The sequence below is a fragment of the Rhinichthys klamathensis genome, unplaced genomic scaffold (assembly GCF_029890125.1).
Source record: "Rhinichthys klamathensis goyatoka isolate OS25496 unplaced genomic scaffold, OSU_Roscu_1.1 h1tg000040l_1, whole genome shotgun sequence".
In the NCBI taxonomy this organism is placed as follows: Eukaryota; Metazoa; Chordata; class Actinopteri; order Cypriniformes; family Leuciscidae; genus Rhinichthys; species Rhinichthys klamathensis.
In genome coordinates, this window is record NW_026606587.1 from 11,417,332 (window position 1) to 11,442,327 (window position 24,996).

The 24,996-nt window shown below is 39.5% G+C and overlaps 1 protein-coding gene across 1 annotated transcript in view; it reads left to right on the forward strand.

Annotated features, from left to right (window-relative positions):
* The window catches only part of bmp1a (bone morphogenetic protein 1a), a 95,437-nt gene that overhangs the window by 30,835 nt on the left and 39,606 nt on the right, over window positions 1-24,996 (forward strand). The window contains exons 2-6 of the mRNA XM_056246859.1: window positions 2,467-2,580; window positions 4,413-4,541; window positions 6,610-6,727; window positions 10,848-11,026; window positions 15,438-15,543. Coding sequence (XP_056102834.1) covers window positions 2,467-2,580; window positions 4,413-4,541; window positions 6,610-6,727; window positions 10,848-11,026; window positions 15,438-15,543 — 646 coding nt within the window. The remainder of the gene's footprint in view (window positions 1-2,466; window positions 2,581-4,412; window positions 4,542-6,609; window positions 6,728-10,847; window positions 11,027-15,437; window positions 15,544-24,996) is intronic.

Sequence of the window (24,996 nt, forward strand, 5' to 3'; positions counted from 1 at the left end):
CCTGTAGACAGGAAGAGCACAGGTAAATATGACATTTATTATGGGTTTATGTGAGCATTGTTTGAAGTTCACTTAAATTAAAATTAAATTAATTTTTATCCAGACATCAATAGCTTATTGATCATTATAGGTGTTCTCAATCATTTAGTTGTTGTTGCTAGTTTGAGTTCAGAAATACACATTTCAGAATTATCACTAATCTGTGTGTGCATTTTGCTTTAGAACCAAGCAAGTTGACTCATGAAACCATTTGTTTATTATATCGCAATCGCATATCGCAAAATTGACCTCAATAATCGCAATATGACATTTTCCCCAAAGCGTGCAGCCCTCCTATACATAACAATTTATTGTTGACTTATATTTTAGGAAGCGGCATAATATTTCGTCATTTTTTGAGTGGCATCTTAGGGTTTTCAGGAGGATTGTGTCGTGCTTCATTGGTGTGCACTCGAATTCAGAAAAACACTTTCAGACCAACCAAACAGACTGAACACTAATGACAATCAGACTCTCCTACAAAACCCCTGGTGTGAACGCATTTAAAAGTGGACTTCAGGGGGGAAAATATAAATGCCACTTATGTGAAGAATATGTTTCTTTTCAATTATAATTCATTTATTCCATCATCGCACACATTTGTGTTAATTAGTTGCCCTTGAATCTGAAGATTCTGTTGAGTCTCAATCCCAATCAAAGTGGCAACGCTTCTAAAGATGCAATTAGTCCCCGACGAGCTAATTAAACTCTACAAATGCATCTATTTCCATGTAGGTCACCAGCGTCCTGTTGTGTAGATCATTAGAGGGGTGCAGTCGAAATCATAGCTCGCTTAACTTCCTAATGCTAATCGGCTGCTCTCTTTTGAGGGATGATTTATTTATCGTGGCACGAGTGATGACCCCAGCTATAAATGGTATCGTAGATGATCATTAAAAAATGACGAGGTGTCAGGATCAGCAGCTCGATGGACCCTGCACCCCTCTTCACAAAGTACACGATTAATTAGATTTCACACCATCCGCTACAAACCTTGTGAATTAGCTCACTTAAATGAATGCACAAATGATATGAAAAGACGGTCATTTTCAGATCAAGCAAAATTAATTATTTGAAGTTCAAATGATTGATTCATCATTCATTAGTTGTGTTAAGTAAAGCAAGCATCACCATTGCAGTTGTTCATACTTGAACTAACCAACCAAATCACCCAAACCCAACTTAAACCTGCCCAATCGGGAGAAAAAACAGTCCTGGGCTGCGTTTCCCAAAAGCATTGTAGTTGATCGTTGAACAATTGCTACTAATGGTTCTACGATCAAGTTAGGCTTACAATGCTTTTAGGAAACGCAGCCAAGGGCAACAGGCAGCAGGACTCGGGGTTTCCATGTCTGCACAACAAAACTTGCCCAATTGCTAATCAAAACTAGGCCAATCATGGCCAAAACTGGCCCAATCACGTTCCAGGGGAGTCCCTTGGTAAAAATCCCGTTCCAGGGTGTAAAAATCGTGTTCCAATTCAAAACCGGTTCCGGGTGGTGGGTTGTGGTCGCTTCAAGCCACGGACTTGGCAACACTTGCTGGACTAGGAGCTTGACACGACACATGGGCAAGGCGTCCATACACAAGGAACATTGACAATGATTTGGCACAGGACAGAGAACAAAAAAAGGGGTGCTTCTCAAAACTCAAATTGATGCTTCCTCATTTCCATGCTCCTCTGTCCTCCAGCCTGTGACCCGGAAACTGATCGAACTCAGCCATCTTGATGGACATCTCTCTTTCAAGTGACGCTTGAGTGATCAAGAATAGTCCAATGTACAAATAAGGTTTCCTTTGATTCTTCCGTCCTCATTTTCTTTCCTCGCATCCTAGCTGGCTGGGTGGAGCTGAGACGCGAGGAAAGGAAACCAGGATGCACAGATAACATATGAGAAGCAACCAAGGAGTATAAATTGGGAAGGAAATGAGGAGGGTAATGAGGGAGAGCAGGTGGGACAAATAAACCAATGACAGAAGAGCACATGGCACACAGAAACAAACAAAAGGCGTATAAGTCCCTCATCTGCCATTGGTTCCCAAACAGAAAGCAAGACAGTCATGAGTGCACTGAGCATCGATGTTAGGACCCCAACACTGAACCTGAACTAAGACTAGCCCGAAGTGTCAGGATCCAAACTCCATGACCCGAACACTCTCAACACAGTCAGGCCCAAAGAACCACTCCAAAGCCGTACGCTCACACAAACACACGAGTGTCAGGAACCTGTCACCAAACCAAGAACAAGACCTATCGAGGTGACAGGACCCTGACCATTTTTGATTCATTTATTTGATTTGAAACCAATTTTTGCCATATGGTGACATAGATACCATAAATCTCTCCACATAATCATTGCTTGAAAAATGAATCCTCTATTCAATCATTGCTTTTGAAATTAAAAGCGATCTTTATGTTTGTTGCAGTGGCTTATCTTGGAGACATTGCACTGGATGAGGAAGATATGCGCATGTTTAAAGTGGACCGCATTGTGGATTTAGCCCAGAGAACGGTCACAATTCTGAATCATACCGATACAGGTAAGTGTGTATGTATGTGTGAGTTTGAGTGTATGAGAATGGTTTATATAAAGTTTGTGTCAGGTTTAATTGGCACTCAGAGACTCAGGAAGAGAACTTGAAGCCATATGTTATTAAACCAATAGAGAAAGTTGCATGCGAAATCAAGAAACAGTTCCCTCATCCCCAAATACAACAACAAGTTGCTGTTGGAATCTGTCAAAATAACAGCGATTTTTCTCATAATTAAATGGTAAATGGATGGTAAATGGACTGCATTTATATAGCGCTTTCACAGACCCAATGGCCACCAAAGCGCTTTACATTTTGCCTCACATTCACCCATTCACTCACTCATTCACACACCAACGGCGGTGTTAGCCATGCAAGGCGCCATCCAGCTCGTCGGGAGCAGCTAATTAGCCTCTAGTTTTATCATATTAGCCTCTAGTTTTATCATATTTTACCCCTTGAAGATCAGAAAGTTCGCAGAGGGGGAAAAAAATCAAGAGATGAAATGGGAAATGGGAACAAGGGACAGAATTCAACTTCAGTATACAATATTACAATATGGGCCCTATTTTAACGATCTGAAACGCAAGTGTCAAAGCGCAAAGCGCAAGTAACTTTGTGGGCGGATCCCGGCGCTGTTGCTATTTGCTATTTGGTGTGATTTGGGCGTAACGTGAAATAAACCAATCAGAGCGTCATCCAACATACCCTTTAAGAGCAGGTGCGCATGTTGCATGGCGGATTGCTATTATAACTGCGGATTTACCAGACGCGCGCCAGGAGCGGTTCACAGCCGAGGAGACCGACGTTCTTGTCAGGACCGTGAAAGACAGAGAAGTGACGTCGTATGGGGATGGGAGAAACCCACCCAAATCAGCGTCGCTTAAACAGGCTTGGGAGGAAAAAAACTAAATTTTTTTACATCTTCATGGACACCACAATGATTTCCCATATGTGTTAATATTTTTTTTCTTGTTATAATGTATGATTTGCAAAAATAAAAACTGCTGCATCTGTGTTGATGAGAGAATCAAAGTGTATGCGCGTTGTGCACCCGCTACATTATGGCCAAGCATGCGCGCTTAAAATAGCATTATGAACAACGCGCAACGCGCCACTGACTTTAGACTAGGGTTTTTCTGGTCAGTGGCGGAATCGTTTTCTGGAACTGCAAAATAGCACTAGGGAATGTTTGCGCCGAAACACGCCTCCTTTTTGCGCTAGGGTACGTTTACACGACAACGATGTACAAAAAACGTTTTTCCCTTGCGTTTTTCGCGGACAGATGACAACAAAACGATCCCCATCCACACGGATCTGCAAAAACTTTTAAAAACACTGTATTCTGCTGCCAGGCCAGTAGTTGGCGATATCACTTTGTAAAGAAACACCACACCCCTATAGACCAAACACGTAATATGCTTGCACATGACGTCACCGTTTTCACAAATTCACGTTTTTGTAGTTTACATGGAGACGATAATGGTATAATTTTCAAAAACGTACACTTTGAATCCTGTTTTCAAAAGTTAGCATTTTCAGGCCCCCAGAACGCCATTGTCGTGTAAATGAACGGCAAAAATGCATAAAAAGTTTTCGGTTTTTATTTGAAATCAGTGTCATGTTGAATGTATAGCATTGCCACATGCTAGTGGAACAGGCCCATACAATTTTGCAAAAGTGGATTTGGTAGGACAACTTATTTATTTACATGGTAATGTAAGATGTAGAAGTTTAAATGTAATCTCTCTTTCTCTGAAACTTGTGATGATGTGATAAGGATGCTCCAGACTAACTGTTTCATATTCAACCATCTGTTCAATTGATGTTGGAAATGGTAGGTTCACTTTCCAATGACACCAGTCCAAACAATACGGCATCCCATCGCAGGAAGAGGGCGGCGACGTCCAGACCTGAGAGGGTGTGGCCTGAGGGTGTCATTCCTTATGTCATCAGTGGGAACTTCAGTGGTAAGTCACGTACACATAAACAGCTATTTATAGTGAAAAACAACAGCATATGATTGTATTGTATCGTAGGTCGTGGCAAGCAGGGCGGGGCCGAGAGCCGTGGGAGCGGAGCGAGTGCTAATGATCATCACCTGCGCGCCACACCGGTCTCGAGTCCCAGGGAGGAGCTCCGGAAGGATAAAAGGAGGAGTGACCACAGTGAAGGACTCTCTCCTTTTATCCTTCCAGAGCTCCTCCGTGGGACTCGAGACCGGTGTGGCGCGCAGGTGACGATCATTAGCACTCGCGCCACCAGCCCCTCCCTCCTTTCCACATAAGTCCCAGACAGCAACATAGTGTCGGCCCAGATCCGGCCCACATGTGCCAGATGTGGGCCGGATCTGGGCCGAGACTATGTTTCTGTCTGGGGTAGAAAGGGTTTGTGGAAGAAATTACACATTCATGTGTCTAAAATCGGTCAGTCCAATCGAGCCGCACCATACACACATAATTTGCTTTAGACTAAAGATTATTTTTTACATGAGGGTGAACGATTTCCCTGCACAGATTTTGCAACAAGTTTAAGATGGTCACACGAATTTGCTAATGTTGACCAACATAAAGCGCCTTAGTTTGAAAGGGACTTCTGTGTGAGCTGTAGCCTGGCATGCCAGACCTACATCAAGATGTTAGGTCTGGGAACTCATCATTGACAGGGCTCAATCTGATGGGCGGGATAAACGGTTGTCTTTCAAATTCTCTCAGCACGCAATTGGATAGCGCTACAACCAATCAGAGCAACGAAGAAGGGGACGTAGTCAGCGGAGCAAGTTGATATATTAAACTTTTACCGTATCCAGTCCATAGCTGTCAACATTGAACATTGAAAATAAGGGAGATTTCCAGGAATCCATCCCCAAAATAAGGGATTTTTTTGTTTTTTACACGACCCACAAACTTTAAAAATAAAACACTAATCATTAAAAGTCTAAAGAGTTTATAACTAGCCTATGTGTGAGAGAGAAAGAGACAGTATGTGTGTGTGTGTGTGTGTGTGTGTGTGTGAGAGAGAGAGAGAGAGAAAGAGTCATTAAAACATTTTTTGTCATTAAAATAATAATATCATAGAGAATGTTTAAATACTAATATCAGCTTACGAGGGAAACGAAGGCGGAGTAGTGGTGCTTCGGAGTGCTGGAGATGATTCGGAGGTCCTTTACCGATCAGAGCGCGCGCTGACACGGAGTAAATAAAGCCTTTATACTCGATGCGTCCGCACGAGTGCGGCAAAAATGACAAGTTGATCGTTTCGCCACAGCTTTTTTGTAACAGCGCGCGCGGCGCCGCATCCGAGGATGAATGACTTCAAACCGAATATGTCCGAGCTTGCTCTGACCGTCGCAACTCTGCCGTCATTGTGTTAAGCCCGCCCACCAACTCTATACACGATGTGATTGGCCTGACCAGTTTTTGGTTTTTCCAGCTAAAACGTCTATGGAGAGTTGCTAGACCACACTGGCAGCGAAATGATTTTTGCTGCCGCTAGGGTGCGTCTAGATTTCTAGGCTATGTGAGCTGTGCTTCATATTTCACTACACTATTGACAATAGACAATGACCTTTTTTTTCCCTGTAAATCTTTTTTTTTTAATTGCACTATCTGCACATTAAAGTCGGCATAAAAAAGAAGTAGCGTTAGTCTTTTCTTCCCTGTTGTGATGTATATCCAAGTGAAACGGCTTCTTGAACAAGAAAAAAATGTGGGGCGGGACTTGATTTTGTTTATGGGGAATTGATTGGATGGTTGTAGTTTGCTATTGGTGAATCTCATGTGAGTGACAGGTTTCCCCGCCCTCAAGCCAGTAAACGTGTCATGAGAGAAGAGATGTCGTTTCAAGAAGAATGGGAAGTTATTTTGTCTAAAGATTATGAGGTCACATGAATTTAAATAAATAATGGTGTACACAGATACATCATTTATGATAAATACGGCAATATTCCACAAACAAACAAGAATGGTCAGTTTTGGTTTCATGATGACTTTAAAAGTTCTGTGTGTGTGTGTGTGTGTGTATTTGTGTGCTGTACAGGTAGCCAGAGAGCCATATTCAGACAGGCTATGCGACACTGGGAAAAACACACATGTGTGACGTTCATTGAGAGAACAACAGAGGAGAGCTACATCGTCTTCACCTACCGGCCGTGTGGGTAAGTGTGTGTGTCATAATGGGCTTGTTAGAGGATGTGTGCAAGCTTCACAGGGGTGTGTATGTGTTGCTGTGTGTCCATGTCTTGTGTCAAAGTGAGAGAGTTTCCACAGCAGGCGGACGAAACCTTTGACTCTTCCAGGAAGGAATCAAGCTTGCTTCTCTTGCTCATGTGGAGCGTGTGCTTTTCACTCTTTTCTTTCCCTTCTTTCCTCTTTTTTTTCAGTCTCTTCCTGATTTATCGCTCAAGTAGTTTTCCATCCTCTTCATCCGATCTGTTCCTCTGTTCCTGCTTATCTGCTTTGTGTGCCAACAGACGGATTTGTGTGTTTATGTGTGTGTGGGCCCTCGTGTCTTGACCTTGCGATTACTCTACGCTTCGCTGAGGAAACACCAGCCGTCTGTATCACACTGTTCGCCACAGGACTGTCACCTGAACATGTGTGTTTTATACTCGCACAATGGCTCCCCGTAGATGCTTCAATAGTTCAGACCCCAGCTTGACAATCACATCCGCTGGAGACAAATCAGCCCCCGGAGACCGTGTTGGCACGTCGGTGTTGCTCTTAAGCTGCTTCTGTCTGCTGGAAAACAGGATTTATTTTGATCTTCTGAAATACGTGTTTGACGAAAGTCCACAACTCAAACCATTTGTGGAAACTAAGATGCAAAAATGTGTCATTTGGACCTGGGTTTTTTGTCTGTGTTTACAGCGTGTTTGGCATCTCGGCCTGTTGTTTACAAAAAAAAAAAAAAGGGTCTTGGTAGCAAATCAGCTTGTTACTTTCTGAGGGGCAGAAAGAGGGTGTAAATGGTCATGAAAATCAAAATGACTAATTTTTAGAGTGTAACAGCGCTGCGCTGTTACACTACATGAACTCACTCGAGGGCCACAGAGAAGGAAATGAATAGTTGAATAAAGTCATTATTTTTTGTTTTTTTGCGCACAAAAAGTATTCTCGTCACTTGATAAACTTATGGTTAAGCCACTGTAGTCACTTGGACTATTTTAACGATGTTTTTACTAACTTTCTGGGCCGGCAAGTTTCAATTACAATAGAAGCCTATGGAGGAGTGAGCCAGCTCTCAGATTTAATCAAACGGGGTTGGAACAACATGAGGGTGAGTAATTACTGACAGAATTGCCATTTTTGGGTGAACTAACCCTTTAACTTTGCACCTTGAATTAAAAAGATATTGTTTGAAGGGTAATATTACACAATTTGTTACCTTAAAAGTGCAACATTATTATGGCATTGTATGACACACAGGAGCAGGTGGGATTTTGCTTCAACTAATTTTGGAAAGTGTGTTGTTGCACTTTTTTTTCTTGAAATCATGAAAAATGTAGTCTGAAATCTCTGAAACTTAATGTTCTTATCTCACATACGTGACAAAACAAATCCACTGTATGGATATACAAATAAAAGTGCATATGTTTTTCTATCAAAGGCAAGTCTTTAATATATATATATAACCTAGACAGATTGGTTTCAAAATATATCTCAACAATGTCTTTAAATTCACCAGAATGCAAAATTCTGCACTCATATTCGACTTTTCCACATTATTTCAATGATTTGCGCTACTGAGACCAAACTACAAAATGAAACGAAACAAAACAACACAAAGCAAAATAATGCAAAGCAATGCAAAACCAAACGCAAAGCTAAACCAAACCAAACAAAAAACAAAACACCTAGAACAGTTAAGGGACAAATGCATACAAAGGCAAATTATCAGTTAATGCTGTGAAAAACTTGTAAAGCACACTTATATTCATTCTTGCAAGTATAAACTAAAATAGTAATAGTATTTGTACTACCACTATAACTTAAAGATGCAGTCCATAACTTTTTTGGGTTAAAAATGATCCAATTCTTATGTTGGTCATACTTCCAAAAAGTATAATCTGTGATTCTGAATGCCAGTATCCACACCGGCGCGGTGACTGGCAGCTGCACATTCTCCTCAAAACATTGGATTCATCCGCGCTGTGCCGTGCCGAGGCACAACTCACGTAAAGGTGATAATTCTGCGAATAAGTGCAATTGCAGATTTCGAACAGAGATGGCGACAAAGAGGAAAAACTACGGACTGCAGCTTTAATGTATGTAGTAATAATAATGCATACAAGATAATGACAATAGATACATATCAGAGATTTTAATATGACCATTTCTCATCATCCTTCAAAATCAAATGATCCTAACTGTGCCATTCATATTCTATTAGTGTATTATTAATTATTATGTATATATTACTGTATATCAACAATGTCACTGGTGTCCATTTTACTGTTCCCAATGAATTTTAGGAGAAACAAAGTTGATACCAAAAATGAAACGTGATTTAAAGAGCAACATCAATAAAAGTGTCCTTTAGGAAGTCACATTCAATTCACATAATAAGAGCATACAATGCTAGAAATGAAAAGTGAGACAAATGCATAACTAATGATTAATGATTTCCTCAGTGAGCTTGTTTGCAAATGAAGAAAGACAGTCATACTGACAGAGACAAATGTAACAGACTGTTTGCTTTCTCACTGTTTAAGTAGATGGTCATTGCGGTCGGGCAGCGAGGGAAACTTCTTAAACTATACAACTGTGCAGGCGTTTTCAGTTCTGTGTGTTTGTGTGTGTGTGGAGGTGACAAAACATTAAGATTTTTCCCCCTTTACAGGCAGTAGTAGTTGCCAATGCTCTGATGAGCCCCTGTGTGTGTGTATGTGTGTGTGTGTGTGTGTGTGTGTGTGTGTGTGTGTGTGTGTGTGTGTTCAGGCGATTCCTGTCTGTGCTGTGCAAAGTTCAAGGCAGAGTTTCTGGAGCGAGCCGCTGGGTGCTCCATAATTAAAGACTGATCTTTTGCACCCACATGTGGGTTTGTGTGTGTGTGTGTGTGTGTGTGTGTGTGTGCGCGCGCAGATCGCAGGCAAGCAAACTCTCAGCAGTTTTTCTCCCACATATCCCAGCGCTTTCAGAAAGGGATTGTTTGATTGTGTGTTTTGTGTGTCGGTGTGTGTCTTACTGCTGTGGCATCGCGCACAGGTCCCCGTTTCTCTCTGGATTTTGCAACACGTAGCTCTAAGCAAACTTACAAAACAAACCATGCATGACATTTTGTTCGAGTTCACTTTGTGTTCTGTGTCAGTTTGTAACTTCGCTTGCTTGTGTGTTGTTGAAAAGAGGCCAGTTTACACATAAACATGCTACATGATCCAAGATAAGAACAGTATTTCACTCAAAAGGAACATTTTATGTCAAATTTAATTATATTTTGAATAAAGAAAATGAAGCTTACTATATGCTTCTGTGTAATGTGAAAAAAAAACAACAACTCTAATTTGGTCAAATATGGACGAACCCAACCGTTGGGTTAAAAACGGCTAGGTTTGTCCATATTTGACCCAAAACACAGATTCATGGTTAAAACAACCCAGCATTTTAGAGTGTATGTATTTAAACAATAATTATTACATAAAGTATGTATACATTGTGGTACTACTGTAATTGTTTTACACAATGTAATTTATGCAAATTATGTTATAAGAAAAAAAGTGTCCTAGCGGTAATGAAATTAGATTTTTTTTTGTTTTACAGTAATGACATTTTTTTTGTGTGGAAAATGTGCTTAATTGTCATGAAAATTGGTCCTACAATAGGTTTCATTTTCTTTATGAGAAATCCTATATTTATAATTAATATTTATTATTTTTTAAACAAATATGTTAAAAAAATTATACATTAAATATATATGAATTACATTATGAATATTTATGCAGATTAAATATTAATTCTATAAATATGAATAACATTTGTAATTAATATTTATAATAACGATAATAATATAATATTCCCTTTGATTTTTGGATGAAATATAACCCAGTCTTATCTGTGTGATATTCAACCAAATAATCATGATAAATGCAATACACATCTTATACAATATAACAAACATGACCGAAAGATAATGACAAGGATGTCAATCACAACAAGAGCTTTTATGAGGTTTTACACAAAAACTCATTTTGTGACCAATGAAATGTTTAATATTTCAGTTGGTTTGATTCATGCAGTATTAAGTGTAATATTGATTGTGATGTGGATGAACCTCTGCAGGTGCTGTTCGTATGTCGGCCGGAGAGGAGGGGGTCCGCAGGCTATATCCATCGGGAAGAACTGTGATAAGTTTGGAATTGTGGTGCATGAGCTTGGTCATGTGATCGGATTCTGGCATGAGCACACGCGACCCGACAGAGACGAGCATGTCAGTATTATACGGGACAACATTCAGCCAGGTAGGAAAAAAACAGTCAAATATTGCTCGCGTTTGCCTGAAATGATCTGTATTGGAGGTTCAGATTACACGTGTAACTAAAAACTGTCATGGTCATTTGTAGAGGTGAGGTCAGCACTCCACCAACAAGCATAAAAGACGATTTTGGACCATCGTTCAGGGAAAACAACCCGATTGTACAACACGGCCCAAATTCTGCACTGCTGACCTCTCATTTCTTATCATGAATGTTGGGCAAAATATTTGTTAGTTTTACTTAATAAAAAGAGTTTTACTCTAAATGTTGGTTGCAACATTAGGATTAATATAGAGTTATACCTCAAATGTACTGACACTCATAACATGCATAAATGCATTTGAGGACAAAATATCACACTAAATGGCTTTTTTTTTAATAGAGTAGTGGCCAAAAGTGATGTCCAGCCTTGGAAAATTGACATCTTCACCCTTTATTAAAGTATTGTTCAAATACTTTACACCCTTGCCTCATTTAATATAAGCGGTTCTATGAATATGCAAATTAGTCCCGCCTCCACTCACTCACAGCAGCTCAGAGATCAACTCGTTGATCTGATTGGTTACAAGGTAGTTTGTGACGTCAGAAACACCAGCGATTTCAAACCGTGTTTTTGAGACTGTCTTTGGTTCACTGCAGTTTTAAGGAGAAAATACTCAGCAATAGTGTTGACTTATGAATTTGCACATGGTTTGTCTTAAAGCATATTTAAAACACCACATAGACATATAAACAACATTAAAATCTGGATTTTCACCACAGGGGGACTTTAATGATTTTGTAAGCATATTGCACAGTTGATCGAGTCAATTGTTTAATTTGGGATATTTTGGCCACAACAAAATTATGAACACATGCAAAAACAAGAGAGAATCAGTGAAATATTAATAACTGTTTATGTTTGCTTTTTCTTGTGAGCTTTTTGTATTCCCATTACTTTTTTTTTTTTTGGTAAAGCAATACATACATTATCATACTTTGGGCCAGATTTACGAACAGCTTGCGTCAGCACAAACCCTCTTTTGGCGTTAAAAAACTAGGCTTCTGTCAGGGTTTACTAAAGACACGCAGCTGAAAAGGCATGGACAGGGTTATTTTTATGCAAATCAAATCAAACAAAAGTAATAATTCAACACAACAAATGTTTCAAGTGGTTTCTCCAAATTCAACTGAAAATGCCATTTTTAATGACTTCCGCAGTCTCAAATTTCCTCAACCCCCTGAATAGAACCCCTCACAACAGCACAAATCTGCCAAACAGGTGTTGTCTCAAGCACACCTGATGCAACTAATCAAGGGCTTCATTAGTTTCACCAGGTGTGCTTGAGCTAGAACACATGAAATATCTGAACTGACTAGGTTTGTTAGGTTCATAAGTCAAAAAAATGGTCCAAAAAAATAAAGAAGATATCATTGCCCTTCACAAACACGAAACAGGATACAACAAGATAGCGAAGGCACTAAATGTTCCTAAGACACTGTTGGAAGCATAGTTCACAAGTTCAATGTTAAAGGAACAGTGGTTACACTATCTGGACAGGGCAGAAAAAGAAAGCTATCAACGGCTGCAAGCAGATTTCTGAGAAGGTTCAGGAAAACCCTCGAGTGACTGCAAAAGACTTGGTGGCAACAGGCACTGAGGTTTCAGCTTGCACATTAAGACGCGTACTAAACGCTTGCGGTTTCTATGCCAGAACTCCAAGACTTATACCACTGCTGACCCAAAAGAACAAGTAAAGTGCTCAAAATCATATAAATAAGCCACAGAAGTTTTGGGATTCTGTTCTGTGGAGCGATGAAACAAAACTGGAACTTTTCGGTACGTCTGGAGGAAGAAGAGTGAAGCATATGCTGAAATGAACACTCTGTCTACAGTTATGCATGTTGTGGCTCGGTGATGCTCTGCGGCTGCTTTACATCCACTGGCACTGGACACATGCAGCAAGAGGAAGGCAAGATGGATTCATTGAAGTATCAGGAAATCCTAGGAGAAACCGTCATGCCGGCAGTGAGGAAGCTGAAGCTTGGGCGTCATTGGACCTTCCAACAGGACAATGATTCCAAGCATACCTCAAATTCCACCAAGGCTTGGTTGCAGAAGAAGTCCTGGAAGATTCTACAGTGACCATCATAGTCAGCTGGCTTGAACCCCATAGAAAATCTCTGGTGGGATTTGAAGAAAGCTGGTGTCTGGTTATACATCTCGTTTGCTTTTAAGACTTTTATGGCTGACCTTCTTGCATATGCAGTATTTAAATGAATCATGGAAGGTGATTTACTAAGGTTTGCGCTAGTCGAGTTACTGGTATTTGCGCCATTTACCGTCCAAAAAAAAACAACACTAGTTTGCCCTGTTTAGTAAATCTGGCCCTTTATATGATAAAGCAATGCATGCATTCCTCTGCATACTGGTTACCTGTGTGAACTTGACGAGAACTGACTTCATCCACTAAAAATAGCCAAAACACCAGCTGATGAATAGTAACTGAGCAAAAATGATGGAGAAAATCATTTGTTTGCAGAAGTTATTTGTTTTATGGCATTTTGTATCAAATGCAGTGAAGTTCAGTGCTTTAATGAAGTGTCCAGATATTTCCACGGTCCCTGTACGCCTAGAAATATCTCAACCAATGGCATATTTTGACATCGACCAGCTGCGCACCTAGATGTAGATCCCGAAATCCTTCACAACTTTTCAGGCAGAATTAATGAACAAGATTATCCTGAAATGATGACCGTCGTTAGACATCTGTGGAAAAGGATTTCGTTACATCCTCATTATATGGCACAGACTGATTCCCCACAGAGGCATGCATTCAGACATTTGCTTGGAAAATGTCTGTGGCTTTAGAAAGCTAATGATATAGCTTACAAAAATATGAAATTTAACAGTGTTTTACCCTCTTAATTATATTAAATATTTTTTTACAAAGAAGAAATGTGCTTCAGTGTTTGTGCTGTTGCCATAGCATTTGTAAGAACATAAAAAGATTCAACAACTGAGACGTAAACTAAAGAAGGTCCAAAGACATTTGACGAACAGAACTGGAACAATGTGTCCCTGAACAAAGAGGGAGTCGATGTCAAAAGTAGCAGTCAGTCAGTATGTGGTGTTTCCACCAGTGCTACAGTGCACCTCATCCTCATGGACTGCACCAGGCCTGCCAGCTCTTGCTGTGAGACGTTGCTCCACTCTTCCACCAATGCACTTGTAAGACGTTTGGGGGATGTTACAGACGTTGCATTTTGTTGCTCTGCTCACATCTGCAGGTCTATGGCACGTTCACACAGGTGATCGGGGACCTCAGTGTCTTAAGTCTGTGAACTTAATTATCCAGCACCTGTAAGCCTTTAGGGTCTTTAAGGATTAGTTCACCCGAAAAGAAACATTCTGTCATTGATTTCTCACCCTCAAGTCGTTCCAATCCCGTACGACATTTGTTTCTCTTCGGATAACAAAGATGAAGATCTTTTTAATGAAGTCTGAGAGCTTATGTCCCTCCACTGACAGCTACGCAACTACCACTTTCCAGCCCCAGAAAGCTAGTAAAAACATCATTAAAGTAATCCATGTGACTCCAGTGGTTTAACCTCAATTTCATGAAGTGATGAAACGATTAACGTTTCCACAATTAAATATTTATAATATATATAAAATAAGCCATTACAGCTATTGGTTAAACACTTTCCAATAAAGATCTGCAAGTCTTATTTGATTTTTACATAATTATTTATATTGGTCTGTCTGAATATTTGATATATAGATATAATATTTCATATTCTGATTGGGTGGAAGGTGTGCAGTAAAACTATTTAATGCACAAGTAGTTCCAAGTCAGTTTAATCGCCCTTCTATATTAATGCGCTGTTTTCATTGAAACACACACACACACACACACACACACACGTACGTCACTGGCACACATATTAGAGATCGCTCTGCATGCACACATAACTTTCAGGAGCATAGAAACTTGTTAATGCTGCCCCGCAACTTTTATTAATAAAATAGCTTCGCTACTGAATGGATTACTACTGAATACTTTATATTTCTCTGCAACAAGGGGTTACATCACTGGTTTTGAAATAATTAAACTCACAGCTTCATTGTTTGTAGAGAGAGATCCTGAATGGACTCACACATACATCTGTCATTTCTCTCTAATTAATTCAAATAAATTCTATAAATAATTAATCCTGAAAAGTTGTTTGTTTTTTTCTTGTTGCTGAGTTTATAATAATAAAGAGAATAGTGAAATAATGTAATAAGGATGAATCCATAAAAACAATCTTTGAATAAACAAGCAGACAGCCTCTTTTGTTGACAATGACTGCATGGGCTCTTACAGTTCACATCACTTCCTGCCTCAGTCTCATTCTTGGTTTCATCTCATAGGACAGGAGTACAACTTCCTGAAGATGGAGCCTGGTGAGGTGGACTCACTCGGAGAGGTCTATGACTTCGACAGCATCATGCACTATGCAAGAAACACCTTTTCCAGGTTAGAATCTGCTTTAAGGAATATTGTCTTAATTTTCATAATTTCACTCATAATGTCCACTCCTTCTCTAATCATATACAATATATAAATTACATAAAAATGATATAGATCCGATACATACATACATATATACAGTTGTAATCAAAAATATTCAACCCCATTGAAAATCAGCTTTATTGGCGAAATTTGAATGAACTTTTTGCAATGAACAAATCAAACAAAAGTAATTGAAATAATTCAACACAACAGATGTTTCAAGTGGTTTCCCCAAATTCAACTGAAAATGCCATTTTTTATGACTTCCGCAGTCTCAAAATTACTCAACCCCCCGAAATAGAACCCCTCACAACAGCACAAATCTGGTCTGAAGCACATCCGATGCAACTAATCAAGGGCTTCATTAGTTTCACCAGGTGTGCTTGAGCTAGAACACATGAAATATCTGAACTGACTAGGTTTGTTAGGTTCATAAGTAAAAAAAAAAATGGTCCAAAAAGTTAAAAGAAGATATCATTGCCCTTCACAAACACGAAACAGGATACAAAAAGATAGTAAAGGCACTAAATGTTCCTAAGACACTGTTGGAAGCATAGTTCACAAGTTCAATGTTAAAGGAACAGTGGTTACACTATCTGGACAGGGCAGAAAAAGAAAGCTATCAACGGCTGCAAGCAGATTTCTGAGAAGGCAGGTTCAGAAAAACCCTCGAGTGACTGCAAAAGACTTGGTGGCAACAGGCACTGAGGTTTCAGCTTGCACATTAAGACGCGTACTAAACGCTTGCGGCTTCTATGCCAGAACTCCAAGACTTATACCACTGCTGACCCAAAAGAACAAGTAAAGTGCTCAAAATCATATAAATAAGCCACAGAAGTTTTGGGATTCTGTTCTGTGGAGCGATGAAACAAAACTGGAACTTTTCGGTACGTCTGGAGGAAGAAGAGTGAAGCATATGCTGAAATGAACACTCTGTCTACAGTGAAGCATGTTGTGGCTCGGTGATGCTCTGCGGCTGCTTTACATCCACTGGCACTGGACACATGCAGCAAGAGGAAGGCAAGATGGATTCATTGAAGTATCAGGAAATCCTAGGAGAAACCGTCATGCCGGCAGTGAGGAAGCTGAAGCTTGGGCGTCATTGGACCTTCCAACAGGACAATGATTCCAAGCATACCTCAAATTCCACCAAGGCTTGGTTGCAGAAGAAGTCCTGGAAGAGTCTACAGTGACCATCATAGTCAGCTGGCTTGAACCCCATAGAAAATCTCTGGTGGGATTTGAAGAAAGCTGGTGTCTGGTTATACATCTCGTTTGCAGCAGGACATAACAGCAAAAGGGTGTTCTACTTAGTACTAAAGATGCTTGCCATGAAGGGTTTGAATGATTTTGACACTGCAGATGTCATTAAAAGTTGCATTTTCAATTCGCCGTTGGCTAAGCCCCGCCCCCACTTAGTAACTGTTGCTACGTCCGACAAACAAACTTCATCTGGGCTCTGGTATCAACATGGCTTATGCTGTGACAGCTCTTCCTGCTGAAATTTTATCAAACTTTTATAAAGCAGCAAATAAAGTGTTCGATAGAAGTAGGCAAAAGGGGCTGCAATATACGTTCGAAGGCTATCACGTCACAGTCAAAAAATGAACCACCGCATAACCTACTAATCGAGACGGAGGCTGGGACTAACAATATCAAGGAGCAACACTGTTCATGCAAAGCTGGATAGGTCTCTATTCACTTCTATAATCGCTATTACAAAGCAAACGGACTACGCGAGTATAACGTTGTATTATTAGCAGCGTGTGCTAGCTAGACGACACTTGTCAGGATTTGACTTCGGTTTTGAGAAGGGGAAAAAATGGACACCCCCCTCCAACCTCTCTGGGAAACGCGTATCTGTGTTACAAATGCCCCAGGCACAACGTTTAACCATATTTTTGATAAAACTACGACGGTAATAGCCTGCCGAGACCAAAAATATGAGACGCCTGTGTTAAAGTCAATGGAGCGCTGTGAAAAATTGTCGGACCTCTGTGGGAGCTCGTTCTTGGCTGCGCTGTGATTGGTCAATCTACATTCTAGGGTGTGGCTTAGCCAAAGGCGAATTGAATTTGGGGAAACCACTTGAAACATTTGTCATGTTGAATAATTTTGTTTACAACTGTATATATCTCAAATAAATCATATAAAATGAAATATAAATAATATTAACCACACAATTATACATACATTTTTACATGGCAAATTATAAAACAGACAAAAATCCAATTGACTTACATTGAAGGAAAAAATGGGTCATTATTTACTCACCTTTGGTCCAAGACTGCATGCTGCTATTTTCATGGAATATATAACTCTTTCAAAATTACAAAGGTTCATGGTGACCATGATCTGGACTAGGGCATGAGTTTCAGAATGAGGTGATATTATATTAGCTATATGAGCTCAGGAATATGGCAGAGCTATTATATTTCAGCTTTTTTCCCCCTTGTTTTTATTTTTATTTTTTATCCTTGTCACTGTGATCTGTTTGGCAAAAGCTGCATAACAATTCTTCAAAAATGTTTAGTGTTCCAAGCAAAAAAAAAATATTAGCTCACAGGTTTGGAATGAAGGTGAACAAATAACAAAATGATTTTCATTTTTTGAGCGAAAAAAATCACTGAGTTCTAATTGTTTTTTTGGAGCAGGTTTTTGCGTTCCACTACACTTTAATAGTTTTGTTCATAAACATGTGCTAGACGGATGGCTCTGAAAAAACAGTGGGACCGGATTCAACTGTCAGTTTTATTACAGTATGTCAAGTTAAAAGAAGTGCAAATGTTAAAAACGGATCTCAAGACATTGCATTTCTCTGCTCTGCGGCTCTCATTTTTAAATGCAAGAGCATGTTGCATTGTAACGGCCCCTAAGGGGTAAGAAACCACCTTGAAATGCCATAGCATGAAACCAGAACACGCGAGCAACTACATAACAACATGCTGAAAACACTTAGCTAACGTGCAACATAACCCTGGTAAACACTCATGGCAATGGGAATTTTTCATGGCCAGACAAAACTATAATATAATAATTTTGTCTTTGTTTGTAATAGTCGTAGTTCAAACAGCTATTCACATTGTTTGAATATTAATCATTTTTTGTTGAGGAATCCTCACTTATTCCTATTGAATAATTAAAGTGTCCCTATTATGCTATTTTAAAGGTTCCTAATTTAGTTTTTTAAGAGGTCCCATAATAGAGTTACATGCATCCAAGGTCAAAACTTTCATTTTCTTATAATATACATCACAAATCACCTCATTTCTCAAAGAGTCTGAAAACGGTTTGTTCGAAGATTCAGTCTCTCTAAACCCCTCCTTTCTAAGAGCCTACTCTGCTCTGATTGGTCAGATGGTTCGGTCTGTTGTGATTGGTCTACCGCTCACAGCGCATGTCGGAAACAGCGCTTAATAAACAGCAATACGATACGAAAAGGAACAATGGCGTCATTTTTCCATATCAATAGCTGGATTTTAAGTCACGTGATTATGATGACGCGCGAAATTCAGATGGAGGGCAGGGAGTGAAGAGGAAAGTCCGTACTGTACTACTTTACACGCTATTACAAGAGAAAGATATAAACAAAAAATCAAACATACCGTAAAACTTCAAATAATAGCCGAGTCCCAAATAGACGCCTGTCTCTTTTACACGCCTGGTGTGGCTGCAGGTTTGGGTAAATAAAGGCCGGTCTCAAATAGAGGCCGGGTCTGTTTTTTAGTTTCGGGTTGTATTTAATCCTCTAAAACCGCCAGATCGCCCGCTTTTTGGCGGCCGCCAAAGCAAATTTTTGTCCCTCCAAAGCCTTTTTTGATCGATGAGTGATGTAGAATAGAATGACTGCTGCGCCTGACAGGGCGCGTTACGAGCTGAGAGAGAGAGAGAGCGCCCCCGGCCGCGCGCGCGCACTCTCCCGTCTTCAAACAACACGAGCGCTGTCTTGCTCTCTCTCCCTCGCGCATATTAATCAAAATCAATTGACGCGATAGTAAAAGGTCGGAAGACCGCAGTTTCATGTGGAGCATTTGGAGATTTCTAGAGATTAGAGACAGGCCTATACACTCAATGAACAACATCTCAACACTAAATTATAAAGGCCTGTCTCATATAGACGCCTGTCTCAAATACAAGCCGGTGCAGTTCGACGATTTGGGTAAATAAAAGCCCGGGCTACTATTTGAAGTTTTACGGTATGTTGGACGTGATCCTTGCGTTATGAAGAGGAGCGATTTTTCAACTGAATTGAAAGATTTTCCTGCCATGGAGGCGGTAGATATCAGCAACTACCTCGTCTTACAGACATACTTTGACTTTACAAAGTTACACGTTACACAAACATAGCTTAAGTTGTATTAACTGACCTTTGACCAAGTGATCACTGCACACACGGGCATTTTCCCATTCGGCTCCTCCCGACCGCAGACGTAGGTTTGCAAGCAGTTTTTCCGGAGTTTTTCGGTCAATTTCTTGCATTTTACCCCTTATGAACAACAACTTTTGGTACACGATAAAAACTTCTCGTGGTTTGATCGATTTAAGTAACCATAACCGACGCAAAACATAGGCATTTTGAGTTTGTTATAGTGCTTTCTAAATACAGCAAATCACTTCCTGCCCTCCATTTGCATTTCGCGCCATGGCAACGCAGTGGCGTGACGTCATATGAAAACAAGCTATTAAAGCCTAAGTCCTCATCCTTTGCATCAAAGTGGATTTGCTTTAGCAGCAGAAACAGCATCTTATCAACATGAACAACACAAACCAAACTCTTCCAGTCTCAGCTACAGTGTTTGAGGGCGGGGTCAAATTAGACTGTGTGGACCATAGGCCATGAAGACCATAGACTGGCATTATGCAAATTTCTTGCATTGTTACATAGGTTTGTACCAGGAAGTAAGACTGGAATTGCTGACGACTTGTTTCGGCAGTTCAGAATCGATTCTTTCTTTTAAGAGACAATAGCTTTGACCTTTAAAACCGTTTACATTCACAAACAGCTATATAACACACTGCATGAAAGGTTATATTTGGAAAAAGATGAATGGGCCTTTAGATGCACTGTTTTATTCACACTCAGACTTCTTATTAGTTTCCTCAGGGTGACCTTTGAATGTGGCATCAGCACTTTGTCTGAGCATCTCGCTCCTCTTACACTCTTTCTGCTGAGCTTTCACAACGCCGCTATTGTGCTTCTCGCGTGCCTGTCAGTTGTTCGGAGAGTAATCTGAGCCAGTCGGTTTTCGTGTGTGTGGAAGGGTTCGGTGCGGAAATCATCTAGCTTCAGTTCTGTTTGATGATCCCATCTCTCGACGTCAGCTTAATGTAATTAACTTCCTTATTCTTCTCATGCCTCTGTGACTATAAAGGTGGGCGGTAGGACAAAACCTCATGGTATGATTTTGTTTCACAGCAACTATATATACATGTCTGAAAGTCTCTTCTGCTCACCAAGGCCGCAAACGTCAGCCGGCTGTTTATTATCATGTTAGTTATTGTGCCTTTTACCCCAGATACCATACTTTTTTTTCCTTTATTGAGTAACTGTTGCTTTAATTACCTTGAACAAAACTGAAAATCATTAACAAGACTTTTGTCTCAATAATTTTAGTGATTCTCATTTGCTTCTTAAATCTACAACGATATTAGATATTAGCTTTAATTAGCACAGAATCAACTTTGCGTTGCTGTCTGCGATCGCGTCAAGGATCAGCCAAATGTTGTTGCAGTTGTTAAAGGTGCAGTATGTGAGATTGACAACTAGCGGTTAAAATGGATACTGCAGTCTAAAAATATTGCAGTTCGTTGTTTCCCGCCCCCTCCTGCTCAGACTCGACGCTCACACGGGTTGCCAGATTGAGGACACGCAACAGGAACGAGCGCAATTGATAATGGAATGAGAGGAGACTTACACACTGTAAGTTAATGAGTTGATGTATTGATTTATGATGAGTTGATATCGCGTTTTAATATGGTCCGTTTCGTAGAAATTTTTAGATGGGTGTGGAGGCTTTTTAGGTTGGGTAGAATCTGCGATCTCTAACCCAGTTTGTTCTCTGGCTACCTTGGCTGCAATATGTTGTGTTTTCCGACCACTGGCAACCCTGAGGTGCCGAAATACTATTGGGTAAATTAGCAACGTGCGGGTATCGCACAGACCAAAACAAAAACCGACATTGTGACACAGAACACACATTTTTAAAGTAAAATTAACTGGCTGTAGAAGTGTTTTTCAGAGAAACGAGTATGTGAACTATGTTTCCTAAATATCTGCAAACATTTTATGGTATTTTTATGCTTTAGTACAGTCAAAAACTTACATATAGCACCTTTAAAAAAAATGTTGAGGTGAATTTTGTGCCATCTAGTGGTTTAAAAGAGAATAATAATGCGCCTTTTACCCCGGTGCGCCTTTAGTCCTGTTGTACCCTATCTATCGTGGTATAGATTTATCAAAATCTCTACTGTTAAACACATTTATACTGTCGCACAGAATAAAACCACCATACTGTCAGTACCGTGTGATGGAGCCAATAAACTTGGACAAGGGTTTAAAGATTAGGCTTTATTCAGCTTTCCACCAGATTTACTTTTACTGTGCCACAGAGAAAAAGAGAAACAGCCTTTCGTTCATGACGTGTGCTGTTTTTGTTTTTCAAGGGTCTAGCATTGGTGACTTCAGCATTGATCCTCATAGAAGTTTAGTTTAACACAGCAGCAGCACAAATATAGACAAATAACAGTAAAGATAAGTGGAATTTGTGCAGAAAAGATCATTACTATCACCATTTAAACACTTCTATTCATATGTGACAGGAGGAAATGAGATTTGAATTGGTGGTGTATTTTCAGCATTGATCTATCATGATGTTATTAATGTAGAAGCATTTTTATGTGTATATAAAAAACACTAATGCCAAATGTTTTATCATCTCTGTGTCTGAACTGTGCCCCGTTGGACTGACTGACCTCTTACTGAACACGCACACATGCAGTTACACATACACACACACACACACACACACACACACACTTATTTCTGTTGATGACGTCTGTGAAACCACTCAGAGTTATCCTGTCATTTAGCAAAGTGTACTCTGTTATCACTGTGGCTCTGACTTGGCTAGCTTTATGTTAGACACTATTTGAGAATTTTTTTTCCACCTGTTTCTGGAATTTGTTTTTTTGGCATATCTTTTTAGCGATGGCAAAATCCAAGCGAAAACTAATCCAAATCAAGTTTTACCACACTTTTAGTTATGCTAGTCTAGACTGCAATTTAAAGTGAAAATTTACCGGTTTCTAACCCGTATTGTGTTATTACAATGTCGGTAGTTTATGTAAGTTAACTTGTTCTCCGTGTTACCTATGCAGAGAAATTCATGTTTATTTGTCAGCAAAAGTCCACCGGATGGCGCAAAACGATTTCGTGAAGACTACAGATTATCCTTCCGCATTTGTGTGTCCCCGCCCACGGACAGTCGGATCGACAGAGGGTTGTTAATAGAACAGTTATTGTAAGGGTAGGTGTATCACTTAAAATTGTATTGTAGTTTTTCTGTTCTTTAAACAGCATTATGGTAAAAATGGAACACTGTGGCAATAGCTTTCTTACCTTTACGCGATGGCGTTTTGCTTTGGCGGAACTGACAGAACGGTAGTTTCGTTCCCCTCTGTTTGGCCGAAAACACTGTTCGTGGTCATCCAGTTTGAAATGTTGACTACAAACACGGAGGTTTTTAAGATTTTTCATTACTGTCTTCTCTCCATATTTACGATTTTTTGCAGCCTTTATCCACTGCCTACAACGCGCTGGATCCATCACTGGGAACCAAAAGTAAATTACTCCCGCTAAACGTTTACTCTTTGAATTCAGGCACCAAGGAATAAAACAAGTCAACGCCATTATGACTAAAAGTTTGCTAAGAGGTATTTCCTACTAAAGCATGGCGGTATTTGACTGATGTAAGTGTATTCATAGCAGACTAGTGGGAGTGGCCTTGGATGGCAGCATGCCCAGTGCATTATGGGTATTAAAGTTTTTCTACCTATTTGGCAAAAGGGAGGACAACAGCCTTTTCTCTGTTTTCTCTATTCAGGCAGCACCGATTTAAACAAATTTTCTGCCTTTCTACAGTTTAGCCAGCCAAGTTTTATTGAAAGCCCAATTTGTCAGTTGGTTTTCAGTTTGCAAATGTACTTCACTGGTGTTGAGAAAGTACATACTTTTAAGACATATTAGCATGTTATAAAAATGTCATGAGACCACAAAGCCCTCATGCTGTAAATTATTGTAACTCCTATGTACTATATACACTACTGCTCAAAGGTTTGGGATCAGAGTCTTTTTTTAAGATGTTAATACTTTTATTCAGCAAAGATTAATTAAAGTGGTCAAAAGTAACAGCATGTTACAAAATATTTTTATTTCTAATAAATGCTGTTCTTTTAAACTATCTATTCTTCAAAGAATCCTGAAAAAAAGTGGTATATCATGGTTTCCACAAATATAGTAAGCAGCACAACTGTTTTCAACATCGATAATAATCAGAAATGTTTCTTGAGCAGCAAATTATAGAATATTATTTCTGAAGGATCATGTGACACTGAGTACTGGAATAATGAAGCTGAAAATTCAGCTTTGATCACAGGAATAAATTACATTTTATATTTCTTTTTATCACAATATTCAAATAGAAAAAAGTTATTTTAAATTGAAATAATATTTCACGATAATACTGTTTTTACAAAGTTTTGATAAATAATTTCAGCCTTGGGGAGATACATCTAGTAACTTTTTACATATTTTTTTTAAAGTACTATAATTTTATACACACTAATCGTCCCAAGTATTTTGGGATTTAGCCCATATCTTCTCTTTAAGGAAAAAAATGTTATATACAGTAGAAGGAAATGAAATGTGAGCTGTAGATTGAGATGCCTCGTATTATTCTCAAAAGGCTCTGCTAATGGGATTGAAGAATGTTATTCCCATTTCATGTGTTTATCAAAAAAAATTCCTGACTAGTTTTGACAGCCTACAGCCAACATTCCCCCAGAGTGCGGGTAACATGAGTCGAGGCACACGCAAACGCAGGTCTACACAGTCTCTATATGAGAACCATCTGTTTCCTCTTCTTTGTTCTCGTTTTCCCCCTCTCACTCCCTTCTGTTCTCTTTTGGCCTCTATCACTTTTTTGAACAAATTGCAATTCTGTTAATACTTGTAGGATTACAGGTTCCAGTCCAATGTAAGTTCATGTTCCAGTCCCATATGATGTTTACATAGTTTAAGGGTTATTAGGAATATGAAACTGACTTTATATGAACATATTATTTATTAAAACCAAGTGGAAAGTTGATGTTGTTGATGTTTTTGTTGAAGCATTGCTTCAAAAAGAAGAACTACAATAA